Consider the following 25,988-nt stretch of genomic DNA (forward strand, 5'->3'; position numbering starts at 1 on the left):
TATCACTTAGTGCATAAGGAATACACCTTTAGGGTAGGGTCACACGTGCTGTATTTTGCTCTGTATTTTCCGCTGTGTATTTCAATCAATAGGTAGCAAAATACTCAGCAGCAAAATATGGCACGTGTGACCCAACCCTTAATGTCAAGTCATTTTTCGAGATTGTGCACTTCTAAAAAATAGTCACATTTAATATTATATACATTTTCCTTATTTTGCAAAAGCCCTTTTTTGATAAAATATTCCATACCTTATAGTGTAGGTTTTACAGGTTAAGTAGAATAAATGGGCTCATATATTTCTGTGGCCACTTTATAGTGCTTACTCCAATACTTCGTATAGTATAGTATATACTGAGTACTTTAGAAGGGTAAACATACCATGTTGGCAGCCCCAGCTCTGGAGCCCAAATTAAGATAGAACCCAAACAGTCTATCCTGACATATATGTGGTGAGAGGGGCATGCACAAGAGATTGGAAGGGTAACTAGTGCCAGTTTTTAAAAGTGTTTAAGTGCTAGTGTAGAATGGGGCCAGACTCTCCCGCTGAGCGCTCCAGTCCCCACCTTCTGAGACAAAATGGTCAGCAGTGGCCCACTCAGTTGATCACCAGCCGCAGCCGTGTCCCATCCAAGCCAGGGATTGGCTGAACGGGCCATCACAGCTGGGACTAATATATGTTGGAAGGTAAGGACTGAAGTGCTCAGCATCAGAGAGTTGGACCTGTTCTGTAAATTGGTGGTTCCCAGCAGTCGAACCCCCGCGATCAGACACGTATCCCCTATTCTGTCCATAAGGGATATATTATTTCATTTCTAGAATACCCTTTTTATTAATATAATTGACCGGATGCCCATATAGACAAGAATGTGGCTGTTACGCCGAGCGCTCCGGGTCCCCGCTCCTCCCCGGAGCGCTCGCTACACTCTCGCTACTGCAGCGCTCCGGTCAGATCCACTGACCCGGTGCGCTGCGATACCGCCTCCAGCCGGGATGCGATTCGCGATGCGGGTGGCGCCCGCTCGCGATGCGCACCCCGGCTCCCGTACCTGACTCGCTCTCCGTCGGTCCTGTCCCGGCGCGCGCGGCCCCGCTCCCTAGGGCGCGCGCGCGCCGGGTCTCTGCGATTTAAAGGGCCACTGCGCCGCTGATTGGCGCAAGTGGTTCTAATTAGTGTGTTCACCTGTGCACTCCCTATGTATACCTCACTTCCCCTGCACTCCCTCGCCGGATCTTGTTGCCATTGTGCCAGTGAAAGCGTTTCCTTGTGTGTTCCTAGCCTGTGTTCCAGACCTCCTGCCGTTGCCCCTGACTACGATCCTTGCTGCCTGCCCCGACCTTCTGCTACGTCCGACCTTGCTTCTGTCTACTCCCTTGTACCGCGCCTATCTTCAGCAGTCAGAGGTTGAGCCGTTGCTAGTGGATACGACCTGGTCACTACCGCCGCAGCAAGACCATCCCGCTTTGCGGCGGGCTCTGGTGAAAACCAGTAGTGACTTAGAACCGGTCCACTAGCACGGTCCACGCCAATCCCTCTCTGGCACAGAGGATCCACCTCCTGCCAGCCGGCATCGTGACAGTAGATCCGGCCATGGATCCCGCTGAAGTCCCTCTGCCAGTTGTCGCCGACCTCACCACGGTGGTCGCCCAGCAGTCACAACAGATAGCGCAACAAGGCCACCAGCTGTCTCAACTGACCGTGATGCTACAGCAGCTACTACCACAGCTTCAGCAATCATCTCCTCCGCCAGCTCCTGCACCTCCTCCGCAGCGAGTGGCCGCTTCAGGCCTACGACTATCCTTGCCGGATAAATTTGATGGGGACTCTAAATTTTGCCGTGGCTTTCTTTCTCAATGTTCCCTGCACTTGGAGATGATGTCGGACCAGTTTCCTACTGAAAGGTCTAAGGTGGCTTTCGTAGTCAGCCTTCTGTCTGGAAAAGCTCTGTCATGGGCCACACCGCTCTGGGACCGCAATGACCCCGTCACTGCCTCTGTACACTCCTTCTTCTCGGAAATTCGAAGTGTCTTTGAGGAACCTGCCCGAGCCTCTTCTGCTGAGACTGCCCTGTTGAACCTGGTCCAGGGTAATTCTTCCGTTGGCGAGTACGCCGTACAATTCCGTACTCTTGCTTCTGAACTATCCTGGAATAATGAGGCCCTCTGCGCGACCTTTAAAAAAGGCCTATCCAGCAACATTAAAGATGTTCTGGCCGCACGAGAAATCCCTGCTAACCTACATGAACTCATTCATCTAGCCACTCGCATTGACATGCGTTTTTCCGAAAGGCGTCAGGAGCTCCGCCAGGATATGGACTTTGTTCGCACGAGGCGTTTTTTCTCCCCGGCTCCTCTCTCCTCTGGTCCCCTGCAATCCGTTCCTGTGCCTCCCGCCGTGGAGGCTATGCAGGTCGACCGGTCTCGCCTGACACCTCAAGAGAGGACACGACGCCGCATGGAGAATCTCTGCCTGTACTGTGCCGGTACCGAACACTTCCTGAAGGATTGTCCTATCCGTCCTCCCCGCCTGGAAAGACGTACGCTGACTCCGCACAAAGGTGAGACAGTCCTTGATGTCAACTCTGCTTCTCCACGTCTTACTGTGCCTGTGCGGATATCTGCCTCTACCTTCTCCTTCTCTACTATGGCCTTCTTGGATTCCGGATCTGCAGGAAATTTTATTTTGGCCTCTCTCATCAACAGGTTCAACATCCCGGTGACCAGTCTCGCCAGACCCCTCTACATCAATTGTGTTAACAATGAAAGATTGGACTGTACCATACGTTTCCGCACGGAGCCCCTCCTAATGTGCATCGGACCTCATCACGAGAAAATTGAGTTTTTGGTCCTCCCCAATTGCACTTCCGAAATTCTCCTCGGACTACCCTGGCTTCAACACCATTCCCCAACCCTGGATTGGTCCGCTGGGGAGATCAAGAGTTGGGGTTCCTCTTGTTTCAAGGACTGCCTTAAACCGGTTCCCAGTTCTCCTTGCCGTGACCCTGTGGTTCCCCCCTGTAACCGGTCTCCCTAAGGCCTATATGGACTTTGCGGATGTTTTTTGCAAAAAACAAGCTGAGACTCTACCTCCTCACAGGCCTTATGACTGTCCTATTGACCTCCTCCCGGGCACTACTCCACCCCGGGGCAGAATTTATCCTCTCTCTGCCCCAGAGACTCTTGCTATGTCTGAGTACATCCAGGAAAATTTAAAAAAGGGCTTTATCCGCAAATCCTCCTCTCCTGCCGGAGCCGGATTTTTCTTTGTGTCCAAAAAAGATGTCTCCCTACGTCCTTGCATTGACTACCGCGGTCTTAATAAAATCACGGTAAAGAACCGCTACCCCCTACCTCTCATCTCTGAACTCTTTGATCGCCTCCAAGGTGCCCACATCTTTACCAAACTGGACTTAAGAGGTGCTTATAATCTCATCCGCATCAGAGAGGGGGATGAATGGAAAACGGCATTTAACACTAGAGATGGACACTTTGAGTATCTGGTCATGCCCTTTGGCCTGTGCAACGCCCCTGCCGTCTTCCAAGACTTTGTTAATGAAATTTTTCGTGATCTCTTATATTCCTGTGTTGTTGTGTATCTGGACGATATCCTGATTTTTTCTGCCAACCTAGAAGAACACCGCCAGCATGTCCGCATGGTTCTTCAGAGACTTCGTGACAATCAACTTTATGCCAAAATGGAGAAATGTCTGTTTGAATGTCAATCTCTTCCTTTCCTAGGATACTTGGTCTCTGGCCAGGGACTACAAATGGATCCAGACAAACTCTCTGCCGTCTTAGATTGGCCACGCCCCTCCGGACTCCGTGCTATCCAACGTTTTTTGGGGTTCGCCAATTATTACAGACAATTTATTCCACATTTTTCTACCATTGTGGCTCCTATCGTGGCTTTAACCAAAAAGAATGCCAATCCTAAGTCATGGCCTCCTCAAGCGGAAGACGCCTTTAAACAGCTCAAGTCTGCCTTTTCTTCGGCTCCCGTGCTCTCCAGACCTGACCCATCTAAACCCTTCCTATTGGAGGTTGATGCCTCCTCAGTAGGAGCTGGAGCGGTCCTTCTACAAAAAAATTCTTCCGGGCATGCTGTTACTTGTGGTTTTTTTTCTAGGACCTTCTCTCCGGCGGAGAGGAACTACTCCATCGGGGATCGAGAGCTACTAGCCATTAAATTAGCACTTGAGGAATGGCGGCATCTGCTGGAGGGATCAAGATTTCCAGTTATTATTTACACCGATCACAAGAACCTCTCCTATCTCCAGTCTGCCCAACGGCTGAATCCTCGCCAGGCCAGGTGGTCTCTGTTCTTTGCCCGATTTAATTTTGAAATTCACTTTCGGCCTGCCGATAAGAACATTAGGGCCGATGCTCTCTCTCGTTCCTCGGATGCCTCGGAAGTAGAGCTCTCTCCGCAACACATCATTCCTCCTGACTGCCTGATCTCCACTTCTCCAGCCTCCATCAGGCAAACTCCTCCAGGGAAGACCTTCGTCTCTCCACGCCAACGCCTCGGAATCCTCAAATGGGGTCACTCCTCCCATCTCGCAGGTCATGCGGGCATCAAGAAATCCGTGCAACTCATCTCTCGTTTCTATTGGTGGCCGACTCTGGAGACGGATGTTGTGGATTTTGTGCGAGCCTGCACTGTCTGTGCCCGGGATAAGACTCCTCGCCAGAAGCCCGCTGGTCTTCTTCATCCTCTGCCTGTCCCCGAACAGCCTTGGTCTCTGATTGGTATGGACTTTATTACAGACTTACCCCCATCCCGTGGCAACACTGTTGTTTGGGTGGTCGTTGATCGATTCTCCAAGATGGCACATTTCACCCCTCTTCCTGGTCTCCCTTCAGCGCCTCAGTTGGCAAAACAATTTTTTGTACACATTTTTCGTCTTCACGGGTTGCCCACGCAGATCGTCTCGGACAGAGGCGTCCAATTCGTGTCAAAATTCTGGAGGGCTCTCTGTAAACAACTCAAGATTAAATTAAACTTTTCTTCTGCCTATCATCCTCAATCCAATGGGCAAGTAGAAAGAATTAACCAGGTCCTGGGTGATTATTTACGGCATTTTGTTTCCTCCCGCCAGGATGACTGGGCAGATCTTCTACCATGGGCCGAATTCTCGTATAACTTCAGAGTCTCTGAATCTTCCTCCAAATCCCCATTTTTCGTGGTGTACGGCCGTCACCCTCTTCCCCCCCTCCCTACTCCCTTGCCCTCTGGTTTGCCCGCTGTGGATGAAATATCTCGTGATCTTTCCACCATATGGAAAGAGACCCAAAATTCTCTCTTACAGGCTTCATCACGCATGAAGAAGTTTGCTGATAAGAAAAGAAGAGCTCCCCCCATTTTTTCTCCTGGAGACAAGGTATGGCTCTCCGCTAAATATGTCCGCTTCCGTGTCCCTAGCTACAAATTGGGACCACGCTATCTTGGTCCTTTCAAAATTTTGTGCCAGATTAATCCTGTCTCTTACAAACTTCTTCTTCCTCCTTCTCTTCGTATTCCTAATGCCTTTCACGTTTCTCTTCTTAAACCACTCATCATCAACCGTTTCTCTCCCAAACTTGTTTCTCCCACTCCTGTTTCCGGCTCCTCGGACATCTTCTCCGTAAAGGAGATACTGGCCTCCAAGAAGTTCAGAGGGAAAACTTTTTTTTTGGTCGATTGGGAGGGTTGTGGTCCTGAAGAGAGATCCTGGGAACCTGAGGACAATATCCTAGTTAAAAGTCTGCTCCTCAGGTTCTCAGGCTCTAAGAAGAGGGGGAGACCCAAGGGGGGGGTACTGTTACGCCGAGCGCTCCGGGTCCCCGCTCCTCCCCGGAGCGCTCGCTACACTCTCGCTACTGCAGCGCTCCGGTCAGATCCACTGACCCGGTGCGCTGCGATACCGCCTCCAGCCGGGATGCGATTCGCGATGCGGGTGGCGCCCGCTCGCGATGCGCACCCCGGCTCCCGTACCTGACTCGCTCTCCGTCGGTCCTGTCCCGGCGCGCGCGGCCCCGCTCCCTAGGGCGCGCGCGCGCCGGGTCTCTGCGATTTAAAGGGCCACTGCGCCGCTGATTGGCGCAAGTGGTTCTAATTAGTGTGTTCACCTGTGCACTCCCTATGTATACCTCACTTCCCCTGCACTCCCTCGCCGGATCTTGTTGCCATTGTGCCAGTGAAAGCGTTTCCTTGTGTGTTCCTAGCCTGTGTTCCAGACCTCCTGCCGTTGCCCCTGACTACGATCCTTGCTGCCTGCCCCGACCTTCTGCTACGTCCGACCTTGCTTCTGTCTACTCCCTTGTACCACGCCTATCTTCAGCAGTCAGAGAGGTTGAGCCGTTGCTAGTGGATACGACCTGGTCACTACCGCCGCAGCAAGACCATCCCGCTTTGCGGCGGGCTCTGGTGAAAACCAGTAGTGACTTAGAACCGGTCCACTAGCACGGTCCACGCCAATCCCTCTCTGGCACAGAGGATCCACCTCCTGCCAGCCGGCATCGTGACAGTGGCCCTGGGCAGATTGGGGAATATTCTTTATAGACTAGGGTTCCATTTTATTTATTTAAATCTGTACATCTGTTTAATGACTTATAATAAAGTCTGCTAATAACTGATGTAGATATACATATTTTCAGTTGTATCTCTCAATGTATAGATCAGTGTATTGTTTGAGACATCGTTGTCAGTTTAATTTTTATAAAAATGGAAATTGAAATAAAAACTCATTTTAGTCTGTTTGGCTCGATCTGCATGTGAAAAGGAGTATGGAACAATAAGTGTATTCTGCCGGAATGTGGTGTTAATGTGGTATGTTAAATATAAATGTATGGTGTTTGTTGACTTTAAATTACTTCCTAAATAAACCACTAGCAAGGAATGATCTATCTTTGGAAAGGTATTGTCTGTGATATTTATTCAAAATTATTCAATCTCTCTACAAATAAACACTTTACTATTTTCTTTTCCTTTTCTGTCACTCACCACTGGGAATGCATTGAGTGCAAATGAGTCATATACACAGTGACATTAGATTGGCACTGAGACTGCTAGCTTTTGAAATGTTGCCATGGCGAATAGTGGGAACTCTTATCTGTTCCTGTTATCGGGAATAAACTGCATCAGCAAGAGAAATGGCTCTTTTCATAATAAATATGATAAGACACAGTGCAAAGTGATAGAAGACGATCAATGCAGAACACCGCTCCGCTTCTCATTCTGTAAAGTTTAAAATTCATCTTGAAAGTGGAGAGGCGGACGGTAGTGACTCCTATTGTGTTGTTGTCAGTCAAGTTGGAAGCGTCTTCTGGTGGGTTTTACAGCTAAAATGAAATTAAAGTTATGTTGTCTTATAAATTGTTGTCAGCAAACTCTGGACCTCCTACTATAAGCACAAATGGAGAGTTGATGGATTATGCAGACTTGGTCCACCCATACGTTACGTTGACAGTCATTTGTTTTATTGTTTGCCTATGTTACACTACATTTGCGCTACTGCATTGGCTATGTCTGGCCAGATGCAGCTATCCCAGTGATAACAGCTGGTTGTTGACTTCCATTTATTATGTCATATGACAGCTGCAGGTAATCCAAATATGCTGCATTTGCCTACAGAACCTAAGATCAGTCCATAGACTACAGATAAAAGGGGTTAATATTATGCAAGCTTGGGCATAGGGTCAGTGTTGTTGACCTTCAAGTGACTATCCTTGATAACTTCCTCCTCTTTTGGCAAAAGAAACAAAAAAAGAAGCAAAAAAGAAACATTGATCTGATGTTTCTAGTTTTAGTTCAGTAGAGAGATATTAGTAGTTGTCAGAGTAGGAGCAGAACTACTACGGTAATAGGCAAGTGAGGGGGGGGGGTTTGAAGTATGGTCGGGGGGCGACCTCCAATCAGAAGTGAGTAACAGTTAGTTATAACTGCAAAATATGGAAGAGTTGCATGAAAATTATAGTGATAGCATGACTGTGTGCATTACGTCTGGGCATTAAGAAAATACATTGGTCCCCATTTCTACTTTGGCGTATCATGTAGCGTATTGAGGTTCTCTTCTAACATATTGAGCAGTTGAGCAATTTTAATCTTTTTTTTCTGTTCATGCTTTCAGCCATTATGTTTAAATGTTATTGTCCTTCATATATTGCTATTCCATCATACTTTAGTGCAGATGCTTAAATCTAAAGTTGTAGAATACCCAATACAAAAAGGTTTAAAAGAACAGCTATAGTCTTTTTCCTTAGTTTGCTAAGAATGTTAGTACTGTATTAGAGTAGTTTAAAACAGAACATTGATTTTTCTCATGGAGGATCTGGATTGATCGGAATTAAATAGCTCTATTACCAAAAGAGACAAGTTAATAAACATTATCAGTACTGCATATAGTTGCAGTTACCATTACACTTGGGCCTAGCCATACTTGTCTAGAAATGTTCCAGTGCTGTTGCTTACCGATAGTTTGACCACACATATTGGTCCACTAAGCTTCTAGAAGAATAATGGCTGCAACCTCTTATTGTGATATTAACGGGAGCCTGTCAGCCACAGGCAGCATGAAACACTGAAATTTTTGTTTCAAAGTTATCATAGTTGTTTTGTAGCTCGGAACAGGGCTCCAAGACATTGGTGCTGTCCCAAGCAACTTCATTGATACATCTTCCCCTATGTGTTTTTAGGGAGAGATCAGGGACCACCCCCAATGAAAGTTACATTTATTTTCACTGAAACTGAATCATATACAATTGTGATAAGGGAGACTATCATCATTTCATGCTGTACTTGGCTTAGGCAGCATGAAACTAGTGGGTGACAAGTTCTCTTTAACCTCTTAAGGACTTAGGGCGTACCTGTACATCCTGAGCCCGGTCCCGGTGTGAAAAATGGGGTCACGCCGGGACGATAGCCGGGACCCTGGGCTAACAGTGTGTGGCACCGATCGTTGTGCTGTTAACCCTTCAGACGCGGTGATCAAAGTTGACCGCTGCGTCTGAAAACAAAAGTAAACGCTTCCCGGCAGCTCAGTCGGGCTGATCGGGACATCGCGATAAAATCGCGATGTTCCGATCAGCTGGGACGCAGGTGGAGTTCTCCTTACCTGACTCTGCGGCGTCTGATCGTCAATTGATTGCTCCAAACCTGAGCTACAGGCTTGAGCAATCAAGCCCCTATCCGACTGATCCGTGCAAAGCTATGGCTTTGCAGGGATCAGCATAGGAGATCAGTGTGTGCAGTGCTATAGTTCCCTATGGGAGCTATAGCACTGCAAAAAAAAAGTGAAAAAAAAAAAAAGTTAACAAAGGTCATTTAACCTCTTCCCTAATAAAAGTTTGAATCACCCCCCTTTTCCCATTAAAAAACTGTGTAAATAAAAATAAAAATTAACATGTGGTATGGCCGCGTGTGTAAATGTCCAAACTATAAAATTATCATTAATTAAACCGCACGGTCAATGGCGTATGCGCAAAAAAATTCCAAAGTCCAAAATAGCGTATTTTTGGTGACTTTTTATATCAAAAAGTCCGATCAACACAAAAATGGTAGCGATAAAACTTCATAACACGGCGCAAAAAATGAGCCCTCATACCGCCCCATACGCGGAAAAATAAAAAAGTTACAGGGGTCAGAAGATGGCAATTTTAAACATATAAATTTTCCTGCATGTAGTAATGATTTTTTTCAGAAGTGCGACAAAATCAAACCTATACAAGTAGGGTATCATTTTAACTGTATGGACCTACAGAATAAAGATATGGTGTAATTTTGACAAAAAAAGGCACTGCGAAGAAACGAAAGCCCCCAAAAGTTACAAAATTAGATTTTTTCTTCAATTTTGTCGCACAATGATTTTTTTTCCGTTTCGCCCTGTTTTTTTTTGTAAAATGACTAATGTCACTGCAAAGGAGAATTGGTGGCGCAAAAAATAAGCCATCATATGGATTTTTAGGTGCAAAATTTAAAGCGTTATGATTTTTAGAAGGTGATGAGGAAAAAATGCAAAAATGGAAAAATGTAGTAATGATTTTTTTCAAAAGTGCGACAAAATCCAACCTATATAAGTAGGGTATCATTTTAACCATATGGACCTACAGAATAAAGATATGGTGTAATTTTGACAAAAAAATTTACTGCGTAGAAACGGAAGCCCCCAAAAGTTACAAAATGAAATTTTTTCTTAAATTTTGTCGCACAATGATTTTATTTTCCGTTTCGCCGTGAATTTTTTGGTAAAATTACTAATGTCACTGCAAAGTAGAATTGGTGGCGCAAAAAATAAGCCATCATATGGATTTTTAGGTGCAAAATTGAAAGCATTATGATTTTTAGAAGGTGATGAGGAAAAAATGCAAAAATGGAACGAGTCCTTAAAGGGTACCTCTCATCAAAAAAACTTTTGATATATTATAGATTAATGTATGCAGAATAACTTTACAATTGCATGTTATTAAACAATATGCTTCTTTCTATGTAATTTTCCACTTTGAAGAAATGACCACTAGGGGTCTCCCTACCAGTCCTGGCAGCAAGCATTTCAGACTCATGCTGGAGTCCTAAACACTACGAGCTGCCAGTCTGCTTTGTTCACAAAGGAGAACACTCAGAGCTGCCATCCTGCTTTGTTCACAGCCTGTTTGGCTGTGAACAAAGCAGACTGCCGGCTCTGAGTGTTTAGGACTCCAGCATGAGTCAGAAATGCTTGCTGACAGGACTGATCGGGAAAAATACAATAGAAGAAGCATATTTTTCATTAATATGCTATTGGAAAGTTATTCAACATTCATTAATCTAAAACATATCAAAAGTTTATTTGATGAGAGGTACCCTTTAAGGGGTTAAGGGTAGGGTCACGCATCGCGTATTATTTTGCTGCATATTTGCTGTTGCCTATTTTCTTACCCATTGAAGTCATTGGGTAACAAAATCAACTGCAGAAAATATGCAGCAAAATACAGCACATGTGACCCTACCCTACATATCATACCTGATAAAAATTCAGTTAATAATGTGGATTAGCTAAATATAGGAAAAAACATGTGTCCTAATAGAAGGGGATGCAGACAAGGTCTCTTGGTACCCAAGCCACGGTACCAAGAGACCTTGTCTGCATCCCCTTCTATTAGGACAAATATTTTTTCCTACATTTAGCTAATCCACATTATTGACTGAATATCAGTAGGCACCAGTCACAAAGTGAAAATCTATTCCTGTGTGACAAACTTAATTTCCTTTTTGCCCACCCCCTTGCCATCTACTCTATCTACCCCTTGTTCCAGCCCTAAAACTATTGTCTGAGCAATATTAACTGAATTTTGGATTTTACGTGATAATATGACTTTGTCTATTACTCATCTTCATAGTGTAATTACCGTATTTTTCGCCCTATAGGACGCACCGGCGTATAAGACGCACCCTATTTTTAGGTGCAAAATCTAAAAAATTAAAGATTTTGAACCCAATAGTGGTCTTCAACCTGCGGACCTCCAGATGTTGCAAAACTACAACTCCCAGCATGCCCGGACAGCCGTTGGCTGTCCGGGCATGCTGGGAGTTGTGGTTTTGCAACATCTGGAAGTCCGCAGATTGAAGACCACTGCATAGGAGGTAATACTCACGTGTCCTCGCCGCTCTGGACCCGTCACCGCTGCCCTGGATGTCGCTCCATCGCTGTCGTCGTGTCCCCGTCGCTCTGCTGCCGGCCTGCTGCTGAACGTCTCTGCTGCCGGCCGGGTATCCTCGCTCTCCGTCGACGCCATTACGTCGTTACGCACACCGACGCACGTACGCGACGACGAGGAAGGAGAGCGCCGGCCATACAGGGGATCCCTGAACAGAGAAGACACCGAGGAGGCAAGTAAGGTCCCCCCCGGTGTCCTGTAAGCATTAACCCGGCTATTCAGTCGGGCTGTTCAGGATTTCACCGCAGCGGTCCCGAACAGCCCGACTGAACAGCCGGGTTAGTGTCACATTCCCTTCAGACGCGGCGGTCAGCTTTGATCGCCGCGTCTGAAGGGTTAATACAGGGCATCACCGCGATCGGTGATGTCCTGTAATAGCCGCGGGTCCCGGCCGTTGATGGCCGCAGGGACCGCCGCGATAGGGGTGTATTCGCCGTATAAGACGCACCGACTTTTTCCCCCCAGTTTTGGGGAAAAAAAAGTGCGTCTTATACGGCGAAAAATACGGTATATGATGTCATTAATGAGAGTTGATGGTCTAATTTATATCCTTGTCAGTAGATGTGGGTAAGCAGTGGGTGCACATTACTGTAAAATGTTGTCACTGAGCTTCTGTTAGGCTTTCTGCCTGCATCTTTATATTCCCAACCTATCACTTATTCCTTGGCATATTGGAAAAAGAAATAACATAACTTTCACATTATTATAAGGTGTGCCAAGAGGGAATTTACATAATGTGAATATTATGCACTAGATCATATTCTGTGTCACTGTCTCTACCTCCGCATCTTTGGTTTCTTACTGATTTTCCTTCCCATATTCTCTTGCAAGAATACGTGGGTATTGGGAAAAATATCAGATACAATATGTAAAGTTATTTCAGTTCTTTTGAGTGTGTGAGTGACTCAGTACTAGCGTTTAATTATTTTAATAGATATAAGTTTTACAGAATTATTTAACTCACAAAATACCATTTTGCTTCAATTTAAAGGCATGTTCTGGAAGTGATGGTCTATATTTAAAGGGAACCTGTCACTTTGAAAATGTATTAAAATCTACAGGTCTCATGTTATAGAGCAGGAGGAGCTGAGCAGATTGATATAGAGTTTTGTGGGAAATGTTTCAGGATAACTAAAAAAAATTTCTGCTCATTTTGGACTAAGTAGTCATATCGGCAGTCCTGCTCAGTGATTGACACCTAGTGTATATGTGTGCATATATGGGAGCTGTCAATCACTGAGAAAGACCGCCCACTTGACTACTTATCCAGGGATGAGCAGAGGTTTCTATAAATAGTTACAGTCATGGCCGTAAATATTGGCACCCCTGAAATTTTTCTAGAAAATGACGTATTTCTCACAAAAAAAGGATTGCAGTAACACATGTTTTGCTATACACATGTTTATTCCCTTTGTGTGTATTGGAACTAAACCAAAAAAGGGAAAAAAAAAAAAAGCAAATTGGACATAATGTCACACCAAACTCCAAAAATGGTCTGGACAAAATTAATGGGTTATCCAGGAAAAAACTTTTTTTTATATATCAACTGGCTCCAGAAAGTTAAACAGATTTGTGAATTACTTCTATTAAAAAATCTTAATACTTTCAATACTTATTAGCTTCTGAAGTTAAGGTTGTTCTTTTCTGTTTAAGTGCTCTCTGATGACACGTGTCTCGGGAACCGCCCAGTTTTGAAGAGGTTTGCTATGGGGATGTGCTTCTAAACTGGGGGGTTCCCGAGACACGTGTCATCAGAGAGCACTTAGACAGAATAGAACAACCTTAACTTCAGAAGCTAATAAGTACTGAAAGGATTAAGATTTTTTAATAGAAGTAATTTACAAATCTAACTTTCTGGAGCCAGTTGATACATAAAAAAAGTTTTTTCCTGGATAACCCCTTTAACTTAATATTTGTTTTGGTTTTTTTTTGGTAATTTTAGAAAAAATAACTGAAATCAGTCTCTTCCTATAACCATCAATAAGCTTCTTACACCTCTCAGCCGGAATGTTGGACCACTATTCCTTTGCAAACTGCTCCTTCTTATTGGAAGGGTGCCTTTTCCCAACAGCAATTTTAAGATCTCTCAAAAGGTGTTCAATGGGATTTAGATCTGGACTCATTGCTGCCACTTCAGAACTCTCCAGCGCTTTGTTGCCATCCATTTCAGGGTGCTTTTTGACGTATATTTGGGGTCATTGTCCTGCTGGAAGACCCAAGATCTCGGACACAAACCCAGCTTTCTGACACTTGGCTGTACAGTGCGACCCAAAATCCGTTGGTAATCCTCAGATTTCATGATGCCTTGCACACATTCAAGTCACCCAGTGCCAGAGGCAGCAAAACAACCCCAAAACATCATTGATCCTCCACCATATTTCACTGTAGGTACTGTGTTCTTCTCTTTGTGGGCCTCATTCTATTTTCGGTAAACAGTAGAATGATGTGCTTTACCAAAAAATCTCTACCTTGGTCTCATCTGTCCACAAGACGTTTTCCCAGAAGGATTTTGGCTTACTCATGTTCATTTTTGCAAAATGTAGTCTTGCTTTTTTATGTCTCTGTGTCAGCAGAGGGGTCCTCCTGGGTCTCCTGCCATAGCGTTTAATTTCACTTAAATGTCGACTGATAGTTCGCGCTGAGACTGATGCTCCCTGAGCCTGCAGGACAGCGTGAATATCTTTGGAACTTGTTTGGGACTGCTTATCCACCATCCGGACTATTCTGTGTTGACATCTTTTATCAATTTTTCTCTTCTGTCCAGGCCCAGGGAGATTAGCTACAGTGCCATGGGTTACAAATTCTTGATAATGTTGTCCACTGTGGACAAAGGCAAATCTACATCTCTGGAGATGGACTTTTAACTTTGAGATTGTTGATATTTTTCCACTATTTTGGTTCTCAAGTCCTCAGACAGTTCTCTTCACCTCTTTCTGTTATCCATGCTAAGTGTGGCACACACAGACACACAATGCAAAGACTAAGTGAACTTCTCTCCTTTTTATCTGCTTTCAGTTGTGATTTTTATATTGCCCACAGCTGTTACTTGCCCCAGGTGAGTTTAATAACATGCTTGAAACAATCTTATTTTTCCACAATTTTGAAAGGGTGCCAATAATTTTGTCCAGCCCATTTTTGGAGTTTGGTGTGACATTATGTCCAATTTGCTTTTTTCCCCTCACTTTTTTGCTTTAGTTGCAATACACACAAAGGGAATAAACATGTGTATAGCAAAATGTGGTACTGCAATCCTTTTCTGTGAGAAATACTTCATTTTCTTGAAAAATGTCAGGGGTGCCAACATTTACGGCCATGACTGTATATTCAAGTTATACTTAAACTTTTCCCATAAAGCTATATAGCAATCTGCTCATCTCATTCTGCCCTGTAACATGATGATTTCAATTAGATAACATTGAGCAGGATTAGAGTATCAGCATCAATGAAAGAAGAGGCCTGAGAAAATGGCTCAGTTGCATGGACTAGAGAAACAGTGCGTAGGATACAGCAGCGAAATGGGCCCTTTTTTTTGCTGATCCTTGAGTGTCAGCCCCCTCTCATCACATATTGAAGGGCTATACTAAATTGGAAAAGAAACAGTACAGAATCTAAATACACTGAGAACGGACAGATTTGATAGATTTAGACTTCTGCTTTGGATCCATGTTTGGGCTAAAAATGTATAAATGCACTGTGTGAACAATGCCCTAGATATATCACATTTCAGATTGTCAACATGTAAATTATGATATCTTGCATTATATTTTGTCTTTTCTTCTCAAAAAGTCTCCTACAAAAAGTTATTGGCTGCTATTATCTTGCTCAGAGCAAGGACATAGGGGTGAGGACCCAACTAGGTAAACATAACAAAATGCCATTTCTGGTAAATCAAAATGAACTATTGGATAAAGTAGAGCACTGAATGAAGAAGAGAAAATTGTGGGTGCACATTATGAAGTTGACATGTAATACAGATCACTGACAAGTACAATCATAATGTAATGCCATTTGAGATTTTCCATTGGCTAGGAATGGTACATTAGTTGTCCATGGCATGCCTGGGTTGGTGATTGACATGTCAATTTTATCCAACTCTGTAATGATGGCTTGTAAGGAACTCATTTTGTGTCATTGACCGTGCTGTGTTCACTGTAGCCTGAATAACTTAAGACATTAGTTGAACCTATATTATGACCCATTAAACAACTCAGTTAGAATATTCCCTTACATCAATCACTGCTGAAGCCTGCCTTTTAATATAATGGGAAAAGGCCCACACATTTTATTCCTTCAGCTTAGTGAAAGTATGTTACACTGTAATAGAATAACCAGTAATTATAGAAATTTATTTTAAACTAGAGCAGTTCTTGCGCTAGTAGATTTGGCACCATAATTTGAGGTACTTCTAAAAATGTGTGTCAGATTCCCAAAGATCCCCCTGAAAATAAAGTCTTATTTTTGGAGATTTTAGCTAGTCACTGGGTTGGCTTAGTTTAGAGAAGGATTGGTTCAGTTTGGACAAGTCGAAACCGAAATGGTTTGGCTATAACTATGTTTAGTATCTCTCCTTAAGACCTACTCATAGTGGTCATGGAAGCGGAGATCTAGGCTGCTGTTTGCATGGTACTGACTTACCTGTCTGTGACATGGTAATAAAAAGAATACAGCCATTTTCCTTAACAAGTTATGGTTTTCAGGTCTAATAAGTGGAAACATGAATTACAAACTTTTTGGGTGGCTACCTGCCTCCAGAACTACAGACACTAGAGCTGTAAGCCGAAGGACAGGGGTTAAGTTTTAGATTGCAGGGAAGTCTGAGCACTGGGGCCCCCCGCAATCGCCTGTTTAGAGCCCTGGCTCTCCTATACAGCGGCGCATCACGTCCCCTGCCCCAAGAGGGGGCCGCCACGTCCCCTCAATATAGTTCTATGGGAGAGCCGAAGATTGCCAAATGGCTCTCCCATAGAGTTATATGGAGGGGACGTGGCAGACCCCGTTTCGGTTGGGGGACAGACATGTCAGTCTGATAAAGGCTTTTGCCGAAACGCGTCATATTGTGTTTGCACCGTGTTTTAATAAACACATTTCACTTGGCAGAAGACTAAAGTGAGTGCCGGGATTTCCTTTTCTACCGGAAACTTACTGTAAACCGCCGCCCCCGTGTGAACACTACACCTACACAAAATAAAAAGTAAAACACTACATATACACATACCCCTACACAGTTACCACCTCCCCCTCCCTCCCAATAAAAAAAAAAAAAGTATTGTACGGCACTGTTTCCAAAACGGAGCCTCCAGCTGTTTAAAATCAACATCTCCCAGTATTGAAACAGCCATGACTGTCAAGGCATCCTGGTAGTTTTGCAACAGCTGGAGACACCCTGTTTGAGAAACACTGCCGTAGGGTATTTTGGTGGTGGATGCAAATCCCCAATTTAGGCCTCAAATGTGCCATGCTCTCTCACTTTGGAGCCCTGTCATATTTCAAGGCAACAGTTTAGTGCCACATATGGTATATTTCCGTACTCGGGAGAAATTGCGTTACAGATTTTGGGGGGCTAACATACTGGTGTTGCCCCGTACTTTAAATACATGCTGGTGTTGCTCCATACTTTGAATTTTCACAGTAAAAGGAAAAAAAGACCTCCAAAATTTGTAGCGCAATTTCTCCTGAGTACGGAAATACCCCATATGTGGACACAAAGTGCTCTGCGGGCACGCAATATGGCTCAGAAGTGAGAGCGCACTATGTACATTTGAGGTCTAAATTTTATAGCGGTTCTGACATAAACGCAAAACAATAAATACCCACATGTGAACCCATTTTGGAAACTACACCCCTCATGCAACCTAACAAAGGGTATAGTGAGCCTTAACACCCCACAGGTGTTTGATGAATTTTCATTAAAGTTGGATGTGAAAATGAATAAAAAATATTTTTTGACTAAAATGGAGTGTTACGCTACATTTTTAGGGGCTTCCTAAATGTGACATGCCCCCCAAAAACCATTTCAGAAAAACTCACTCTCCAAAATCCCATTTTCGTTCCTTCCCCTCTGAGCACTCTAGTTCACCCACAGAGCACTTGACATCCACATATTAGGTATTTCCTTACTCGAGAGAATTTTAGGGTGATTTCTCTCCTTTTACCCCTTGTAAAAAATTCAAAAACTTGGTATACAAGAACATGCGAGTATAAAAAATGAAGATTTAGAATTTTCTCCTTCACTTAAAGTGTTAACACACTTTCTGAATGTCATTTTGAATACTTTGAGGGGTGCAGTTTTTATTATGGGATCATTTGCTGGTCCCTGAAAAATTCCGATTTTGAAAATTTTGGGAAAAATTGGAAAATTGCTGCTGAACTTTGAAGCCCTCTAATGTCTTCCAAAAGTAAAAACATGTCACCTTTATAATGCAAACATAAAGTAGACATATTGTATATGTGAATCAATATATAATTTATTTGGAATATCCATTTTCCTTATAAGCAGAGAAATTCAAAGTTAAAGAAATGCTATATTTTCAAATTTTTCATAAAATTTGGGAAATTTTCACCAAGAAATGATGCAAGTAGAATATGTCACGAAAAAAAATTCTCGGAATCAGAATGAAAAGTTAAAGCATCCCAGAGTTACTAATGCTTAAAGTGACAAGTAGTCAGATGTGCAAAAAAACGCCCGGGTCCTTAAGGTGAAAATGGGCTGGGTCCTTAAGGGGATAAGGACCCTATAAGGCCCAAATCTCTAGTTCCCTAGAAGGTGTAGGATAGAGGGAAGATAAGATTGACTTAAATAATCAGGATTGACAGTAGGAGTGCTTTGAGAATTACCCCCCCCCCCCCCCCCCCAAATACCTATAAATAGAAGGAATGAAAATGTCAGTCACTGTGTGGCCTGATGTGTAATGATATTGTGGTAAAATCAAAATTAAAAAATATAAACATTTTGTATAATATAGTGAATATAACGTGTTGGAAACCTTACAATAAACTAATAGAGTGAGAAGGAATATAAAAATCTAATTTATTTGAGTTTAAGAACAATAAAATATACCAAACCAATATTGTTTTGGTTGTTCAACCCTCAACCAACTTTAATCTAATGGAGGCTAGAGGAAGTGCACGAGCTGCACGAAACAACTTGTTCCGGCTAGCCCCGTCCTCCATCGCAGCTCCCCCGCCTGTCACCTGTACCTTGTCCATGAGACTTGGTGCTTGGTGAGTGCCGCCTGTCTGTGTGTCTTTGCTTTGTTGGACAATGATAGTTGTGATGGTTGATGATGGTTGTATCCAAACTTTTATTATCAGATATTGTATAAGGGTTTTATGTGTACAGCGTGGATTCATAGTTTTTTTTAATTCTTCAAATTTTCTTTAATTATTTCCCATTTCTTAAACAGCGCTAACATATTCTGCAATACAGAGACTGTCAGCACTCATACCAGATCAGTCCAGTAACTGGGGTGTAGCTATTGTAACTATAAGTTGTGCAGAAGTAGCAGTCACATTCGGGCCCTGGTGCCTCTGGGGGCCCAAAGGTCTCTTGTCACATAGTCAAACAACTGTATTGTAAATTACACATGGTAGCTTGAGGGGCCCTATTACAATTCTTGTAGTGGGGCCCAGGAACTACACATGACATTTCTGTCAGTAACTTAAGCCATGTAGCCACTGCATATACATTTTACGTTGTCTGGGAAAATGTAATATTCCATTTTGTTACTGCACCATCATTTTTTTCATTGATGTATTTTATACATTGCAAAAAATATTTTATACATACATTGTGAAATATGAAATTGTTCATCCAGGAGTAGTAAAATACCCTACTCTCTGAATGCGAAGAAATTAAATGATTTGAATCAGCAAGCCAAGATATTCTGCTGCATTATGGGATATTGGTGTAAATTATGCCTCGGTTTTAGTTTACAATGGTGAAGATACTTTATTTTAGTGACTAATGAATTGTCCATTTTCTTATTTTAGAAATGTTTTTTCCATTCTTTTCAGTTTATTGTGCTCTGGAGCTTTTGTGTTTTTTCAGCTTTCTGGAACTCAAAATGTGGCCATTAGTTTTCATGCTCTGTTGCAGCGTCTTTAAAAGGAAATTGCTCGCATTTGTTATGGAGTGTTTTTCTTATTGATTCTGTTCATGATATTATATTTCTTTCATTCTAGGTCCTGAAACGTGAATTGAAGGATAAAGAACAGACTGTATTGAATACCATAGAGCAAGCACGAGTTTTTATTTCTGAGCAGCCTATTGAGGGCCCAGAAGAACCTAGAAGGAACTTACTACCAAAAACAGGCTAGTCTCTTTGCTTTACAGAAAATGGCAGCAAGTACTGTTGTTATTGATGTTAACTATCTTGCTATGGCTCTACTTTTATTCAAAATTTGGCTTTTGAAAATAGCTGGAGCCCTTCTTATTAACAAAATACGTTTTAGGGTATGTTCCCACCTGGCGTATACGCAGCATATTTCAGGCTAGGCAAAATCTGCAGCAGCAGTGGGAAATACGCTGCGTATCCCTTGCTCACTATACACACAAGGCTTTCTGGCAGCAGCCCTATGTGTGTAGTGAGTTTTGGAGGCGGAGCCGCGCATCACAGTCACGCCGACACACGGCCCCGCCTCCAAAACTCACTGCACACATAGGGTGTATGGTGACTGAGGGATATGCACCTTTTTTTCCGATGCCGCTGCGTATACACCAGGTGGGAACTTACCCTTAAAGGGGTACTCCGGCGCGAAAACATCTTATCCCCTATCAAAAGGATAGGGGATAAGATGCCTGATCGCGGGGGTCCCACCGCTGGGGACCCCCGTGATCTTTCACACAGCACCCCGTTACCATCAGCCCCCGGAGCATGTTCGCTCCAGGACTGATGACTGCCGATCACGAGGCCGGAGTATTAAGACGTCACGGCTCCGCCCCCGTGTTACATCAAAATACTCTGGCCCGTGATTGGCAGTCATCGGTCCTGGAGCGAACATGCTCCGGGGGCTGATGGTAACGGGGTGCTGTGTGAAAGATCACGGGGGTCCCCAGCGGTGGGACCCCCACGATCAGGCATCTTATCCCCTATCCTTTGGATAGGGGATAAGATATCTTAGTGCCGGAGTACCCCTTTAATGCTTATTACAATGTGTCTGATCAAAGGGGGTGTGACCGCCGGGACCCCCATAGATCTCCACCTCCCTGAACACTCAGGCCTCACCTTCTGAGACAAACTGATCTCAGGAATGACGGTCCGCTCTTGCAATTACCTTCTGACATGGCTGCAGCCGGTGATTGAGTGAGCCGGCCATCACTGCCAAGACCAGTTTGTTTCAGGAGGCGAGGGCCATTCTGGAGATCGCCAGGGATCTCAGTGGTCACACCCCCTGTGATCAAACATTTATCCCCTTTGCAAATAGGGGATAAGTTTTTTCAAACTGCAATCTCCTATAACACATAAACAGGGCTGTAGTGGGTGTTAAATGGGTTGTCCCACAAGTGAATATAAGTTTATTCTGTTAAATCATGCAAAAACATAATTTGTCATTTAAAAAAAAAATGCGCCTCTGTGTAGATATAGCTGTTAGGCTGGGTTCACACTACGTTTTCTCCCATACGGGAGCACATACGGCAGGGGGGAGCTAAAACCTCGCGCTCCCGTATGTCACCGTATGCGCTCCCGTATGTCATTAATTTCAATGAGCCGGCCGGAGTGAAACGTTCGGTCCGGTCGGCTCATTTTTGCGCCGTATGCGCTTTTACAACCGGACCTAAAACTGTGGTCAGCCACGGTTTTAGGTCCGGTTGTAAAAGCGCATACGGCGCAAAAATGAGCCGACCGGACCGAACGTTTCACTCCGGCCGGCTCATTGAAATGAATGACATACGGGAGCGCATACGGTGACATACGGGAGCGCGAGGTTTTAGCTCCCCCCTGCCGTATGCGCTCCCGTATGGGAGAAAACGTAGTGTGAACCCACCCTAACATAGTTGTTATAACACTCCCTGCTGTTCATTTTGTTCCTTCTCAGAATGTCCACCTAATGTGTTTAGTGCCAATGGTCACACTGGCTCAGCTGAGTGATTCCTGCTATTGTTCAGGGCAGAAGTGGTTTCTACTTCATTAGGTCTGAACACATTGCATCTCGACCCCAGCCCGAAGCAGGGGCTGCCATGCCCCCTCATAGAGATATATGGAGGGGGCAGAGCCAGCTTGGGGGAGAGTCGGAGCTCCATACAGGAGATCACAGGGGGCCTCAGCAGTCAGACTTCCCGCGATCTAGGGGATACGTTTTTCTATACTTCCAGGTATAGGATTTTTCCTTTAAGTTTGTACTAGTACCATCTATATATGGATGCATTTTTTTATGTTTCCAGTTAAAAAAATGTTTTATCTTTTGCTTCATCTTACAGATAAATGTAAACTTTATTTAGTAAAAAGTTGTATTTGGCACATTCCTATACAATGTGCACTAATCTAGTTAGTAACAGATGTACACTGTTACTTCATGTACCTACCCATGTCTCTCCATACCTGCTATCAAATTGGAAACTTGAAAAGAATTATAATCTCCCTTTTATCAGATCAGGTACAACCTTAAAGGGAATGGATTACCTATTTTTTTTTATAATTAAAACTATATACCGACACATATTCTTTTCTTCTTATCTGTTTTTATTTTCTGATTGTAGATTGGTTTATTATATACTCTGTACTTGATTCTTTGGGTGGTCGTCTTGCTTGAGCCATTTTTTGGCCACATGACCATAGGAAACAAGAATTTGGAGCTGACTTTTAGATGTCTGAGAGAGTTTTGTAGGCATGCTCTGTGACCTGTAGTGGTCGGTGTCAGGGGAGGAGGGGAGGTGTGACCATTACCTATTCTGAATGGTGGATCCTTTATTATCTAGATAGTGTCAGCTTTCATTTCAGTCCTGCCTGTGATAATAATAAAGGGAATTCAGAAAAGTTTTCTGCACAAAACAGGAAGGGTCAGATTATTGGTAGGCTTAGAGGCCAGAGTGACAACTGTAAGATTTCAGGATTTCTTTAATAGGTAGTGACATGAAAATGAATAATTGAAAAAAATCTCCCAAAATTTCTTAAAAATGTGTTCAACATAAAAACTCAGATTTAAAGGGGTACTTCGGTGGAAAACATATATATATATATATATATATATATATATATATATATATATATATATATATTTTATTTTATTTTATTTTTTTTTTTTTTAAATCAACTGGTACCAGAAAGTTAAACATATTTGTAAATTACTTCTATTTAAAAATCATAATCCTTCCAGTTTTTATCAGCTGCTGTACGCTACAGAGGAAATTATTTTCTTTTTGAATTTCCTTTCTGTCTGACCACAGTGCTCTCTGCTGACACCTCTGTCTATGTCAGGAAATGTCCAGAGCAAGAGCAAATCCCCATAGCAAACCTCTCCTGCTTTGGACAGTTCCTGACATTGACAGAGGTGTCAGCAGAGAGCACTGTGGTTAGACAGAAAATACATTTAAAAAGAAAAGAACTTCCTGTGGAGCATACAGCAGCTGGTAAGTACTAGAAGAATTAAGATTTTTAAATAGAAATAATTTACAAATCTGTTTATCTTTCTGGCACCAGTTGATTTAAAAAAAAATGCCTTCCATCAGAGTACCCCTTTAAGCAATAGATCATTATATGATAACACATTCCCTGTAGCCATGATAGTGGCCTTTAGGTGAAGCGCACAATCGCATACTTCATTGTATTGTTGACTTAGTGAAATGATGAGCCTTCCAGTTACTTTCTCAGTGTTGCCTACTTCTTGTTTCCTGGGTTCTATGATTTATTGCACATTTTCTAGCATTATCCTTTCACCTGTACAGTTTGAAGACTCATTATCTAAAGTAATCTTTTAGAATTTAAAGTGTTTAATAGTCATTGTCATCCACTGCCTGTCAACCTGCGCTGTAATACTTACTTATTCCATTCACATTTCCTGTGCAGTGATCCTTTCCATGCTTTGCAGGATTAATATGAAGCACTATATCATTTTTATTGTAGTTTTATGAATAGTTTCCAAATCTAGAGCTTTTTACAGTGCAATGCATTGTCTGCAGAGTAAAGGTATTAAACTATGCAAAAAGATTAGTGAACTATGGGAACCCCTTCATGACCAGAGAATGTTGACTCTCATTGGCATGTGGCGGTTTAACACACCTAACTTTTTATTTGTAGGCTACTTAAATCATTTTGTGCACATTTTCTTCTGACATAGAAAGCTGTGTTTATACCATTTTTAGGTTATACGTTGCTTTTTTCCTTTTTTGGTAAACTGTATACAAAGGAAAGTGTAAGTATGCTAAACTGACACAAAAAAAAAGTGTTAAAGGGGTATTCTGTATGTAACACGACAGGCTACCAATCAAATCTATAACTCCCTTGCAAAAAACAAGCCATGACACACGGCCATTAATGGAAAAAAATATTATGGATGTCAAAAAATAGTGACAGAAAGCAATTTATTGTAGATAACATAACAAAAACAATATAATAACAGTGTAATTGGTATTGCTATAATTAGTCTGGCTTGCACAATAACATTGACATGTCATTTATTCGACTGTACAGTAAAAATATGGTAAAAATGCATTTTTTTCCCTCTATACAACCAAATCCTTTTTTTGGGTGCGTTCCCACCTGGCGTATATGCTGCGTATTCCTCGCTCACCAAACACAGGGCTTTCCGGCGGCAGCCCACTGCGTGTAGTGAGTTTTGGAGGCGGGGACGTGTGCCTGCGGGGACGTGGGACTGTGACGTGCGACTCTGCCTCCAAAACTCACTGCTTACATAGGGCTGCCGCTGGAAAGCCCTGTGTGTTTGGAGAGCGAGAAATATGCAGTGTATTTCCCGCTGCTGCAGCAAATTTTGCACACCGTGAAATATGCTCCATATACCCCAGGTGGGAACGTATCCTTAAGATTCCCAACAGATTATGCGGTTTAGGAAATGGTTCTTTTAAAAAATGCAACTTGTCCCAGAAAATGCAAGCCCTAATATGGCAAAAATGTTCTTTTAAATAATGGCTTCTGGATTTTGAGGATGAAAAAATGAAAACAAAAAATGACTATGATGGGAAGGGGTTAATTCCTGACCTGTCCGCTGTACCAGTGCATTATGGAAATAGGAGAAAAGTAATTCTTTGATACTTGCAATCCTTTTACCATTTTTCTCTAATACCGCTGTGATTCAGGTGTTCACTCGGAATAATTTATTTTTAGTTCAAGGAGAACGAGACGTTTTTTCATTGCTTGATTTCTTCCCTGGGTAAAACTCACAAGGGAAATCTTCCATTGTATGTGTGCAGATCTATACAGGGCACCGGTTTAATTCACTATGCTTGCTGATACAGTATACTACAGCTTTATCTGTAGTCTCTACAACAAGGTGCTATCACTGCCAGATATAGAGGTCATCCCTTGTGACCTCTGTATCTTAGCCTCTGAGCTGGTATTGCTTTTCAGTGAATGGTTCCTTGAGATTGGCTGTCGAATCATGTCCGGCTAGCAGTGGCTGCGTTTAGACTTTATAGCTCATCAATGCTTGAAGCTGGTGCTAAGCTAATGCAAGGTGACTTTTTAGGATTTGCAATTGGAGATGCTTGTGATTTTTCGCAAGTCTGTAAGTCTTGATAATAGGAAATAGGATTAGTTATTTCAACTATTCTTCTGGCAATATGTCATTCAGCATTACTCATTACATTAATGCGGCAGTGGTACCATTTTTTTTATAGTTACCGATACATCTCCCAATGTGTATTGTTATCCAGAAGCAGATCTGCAGGCTGCACCTTATAAGCAGAAAGCATTTGAACATCAATGTAACTTTATTTTATTATTAGTAATCTTTTATGGCCTAAGGCAGAGCAGAGTCCCTAAAGGTCTGTACCAAGGAGCCCCAGGCTTTCTATGTGCTACCGTATGGTGCCTCCTTGAAACATTGTTTTACCAGAAATGTGCCATGTGACTGAGAAATTAAGAAAGCCTTTGTGCCTTCAAATACAGTAAAATTAGGGTCAACTTTAAGGTACAGTATATTCCTATAGACTTACATACTATATATGCCACATTACAGATCCCAGTAACACAAATCTGTGACATGAGGCTATATGATTTTGTTATTATTCTTAATATTGTTTTCATTTTCACTACCAGGGAAGGGCATGCCAAAAAACGAAAGCATACCCCTCCTGTCTTTCTTGCTCCCTCGCCACTGTTGCACCTGACTACCCGGTGGAAGTGTATAGTGACATGTACTGTACAC

The 25,988-nt window shown here is 43.0% G+C and overlaps 1 protein-coding gene across 12 annotated transcripts in view; it reads left to right on the forward strand.

The window, feature by feature from the left end:
- The window catches only part of UTRN (utrophin), a 702,825-nt gene that overhangs the window by 479,629 nt on the left and 197,208 nt on the right, over window positions 1-25,988 (forward strand). For all 12 annotated transcript variants that reach the window (XM_056567370.1, XM_056567374.1, XM_056567371.1 and 9 more), the window contains one exon: window positions 19,851-19,980. In XM_056567370.1, coding sequence (XP_056423345.1) covers window positions 19,851-19,980 — 130 coding nt within the window. The remainder of the gene's footprint in view (window positions 1-19,850; window positions 19,981-25,988) is intronic.

This window comes from Hyla sarda, chromosome 3 (assembly GCF_029499605.1).
Source record: "Hyla sarda isolate aHylSar1 chromosome 3, aHylSar1.hap1, whole genome shotgun sequence".
Taxonomy (NCBI): domain Eukaryota; kingdom Metazoa; phylum Chordata; class Amphibia; order Anura; family Hylidae; genus Hyla; species Hyla sarda.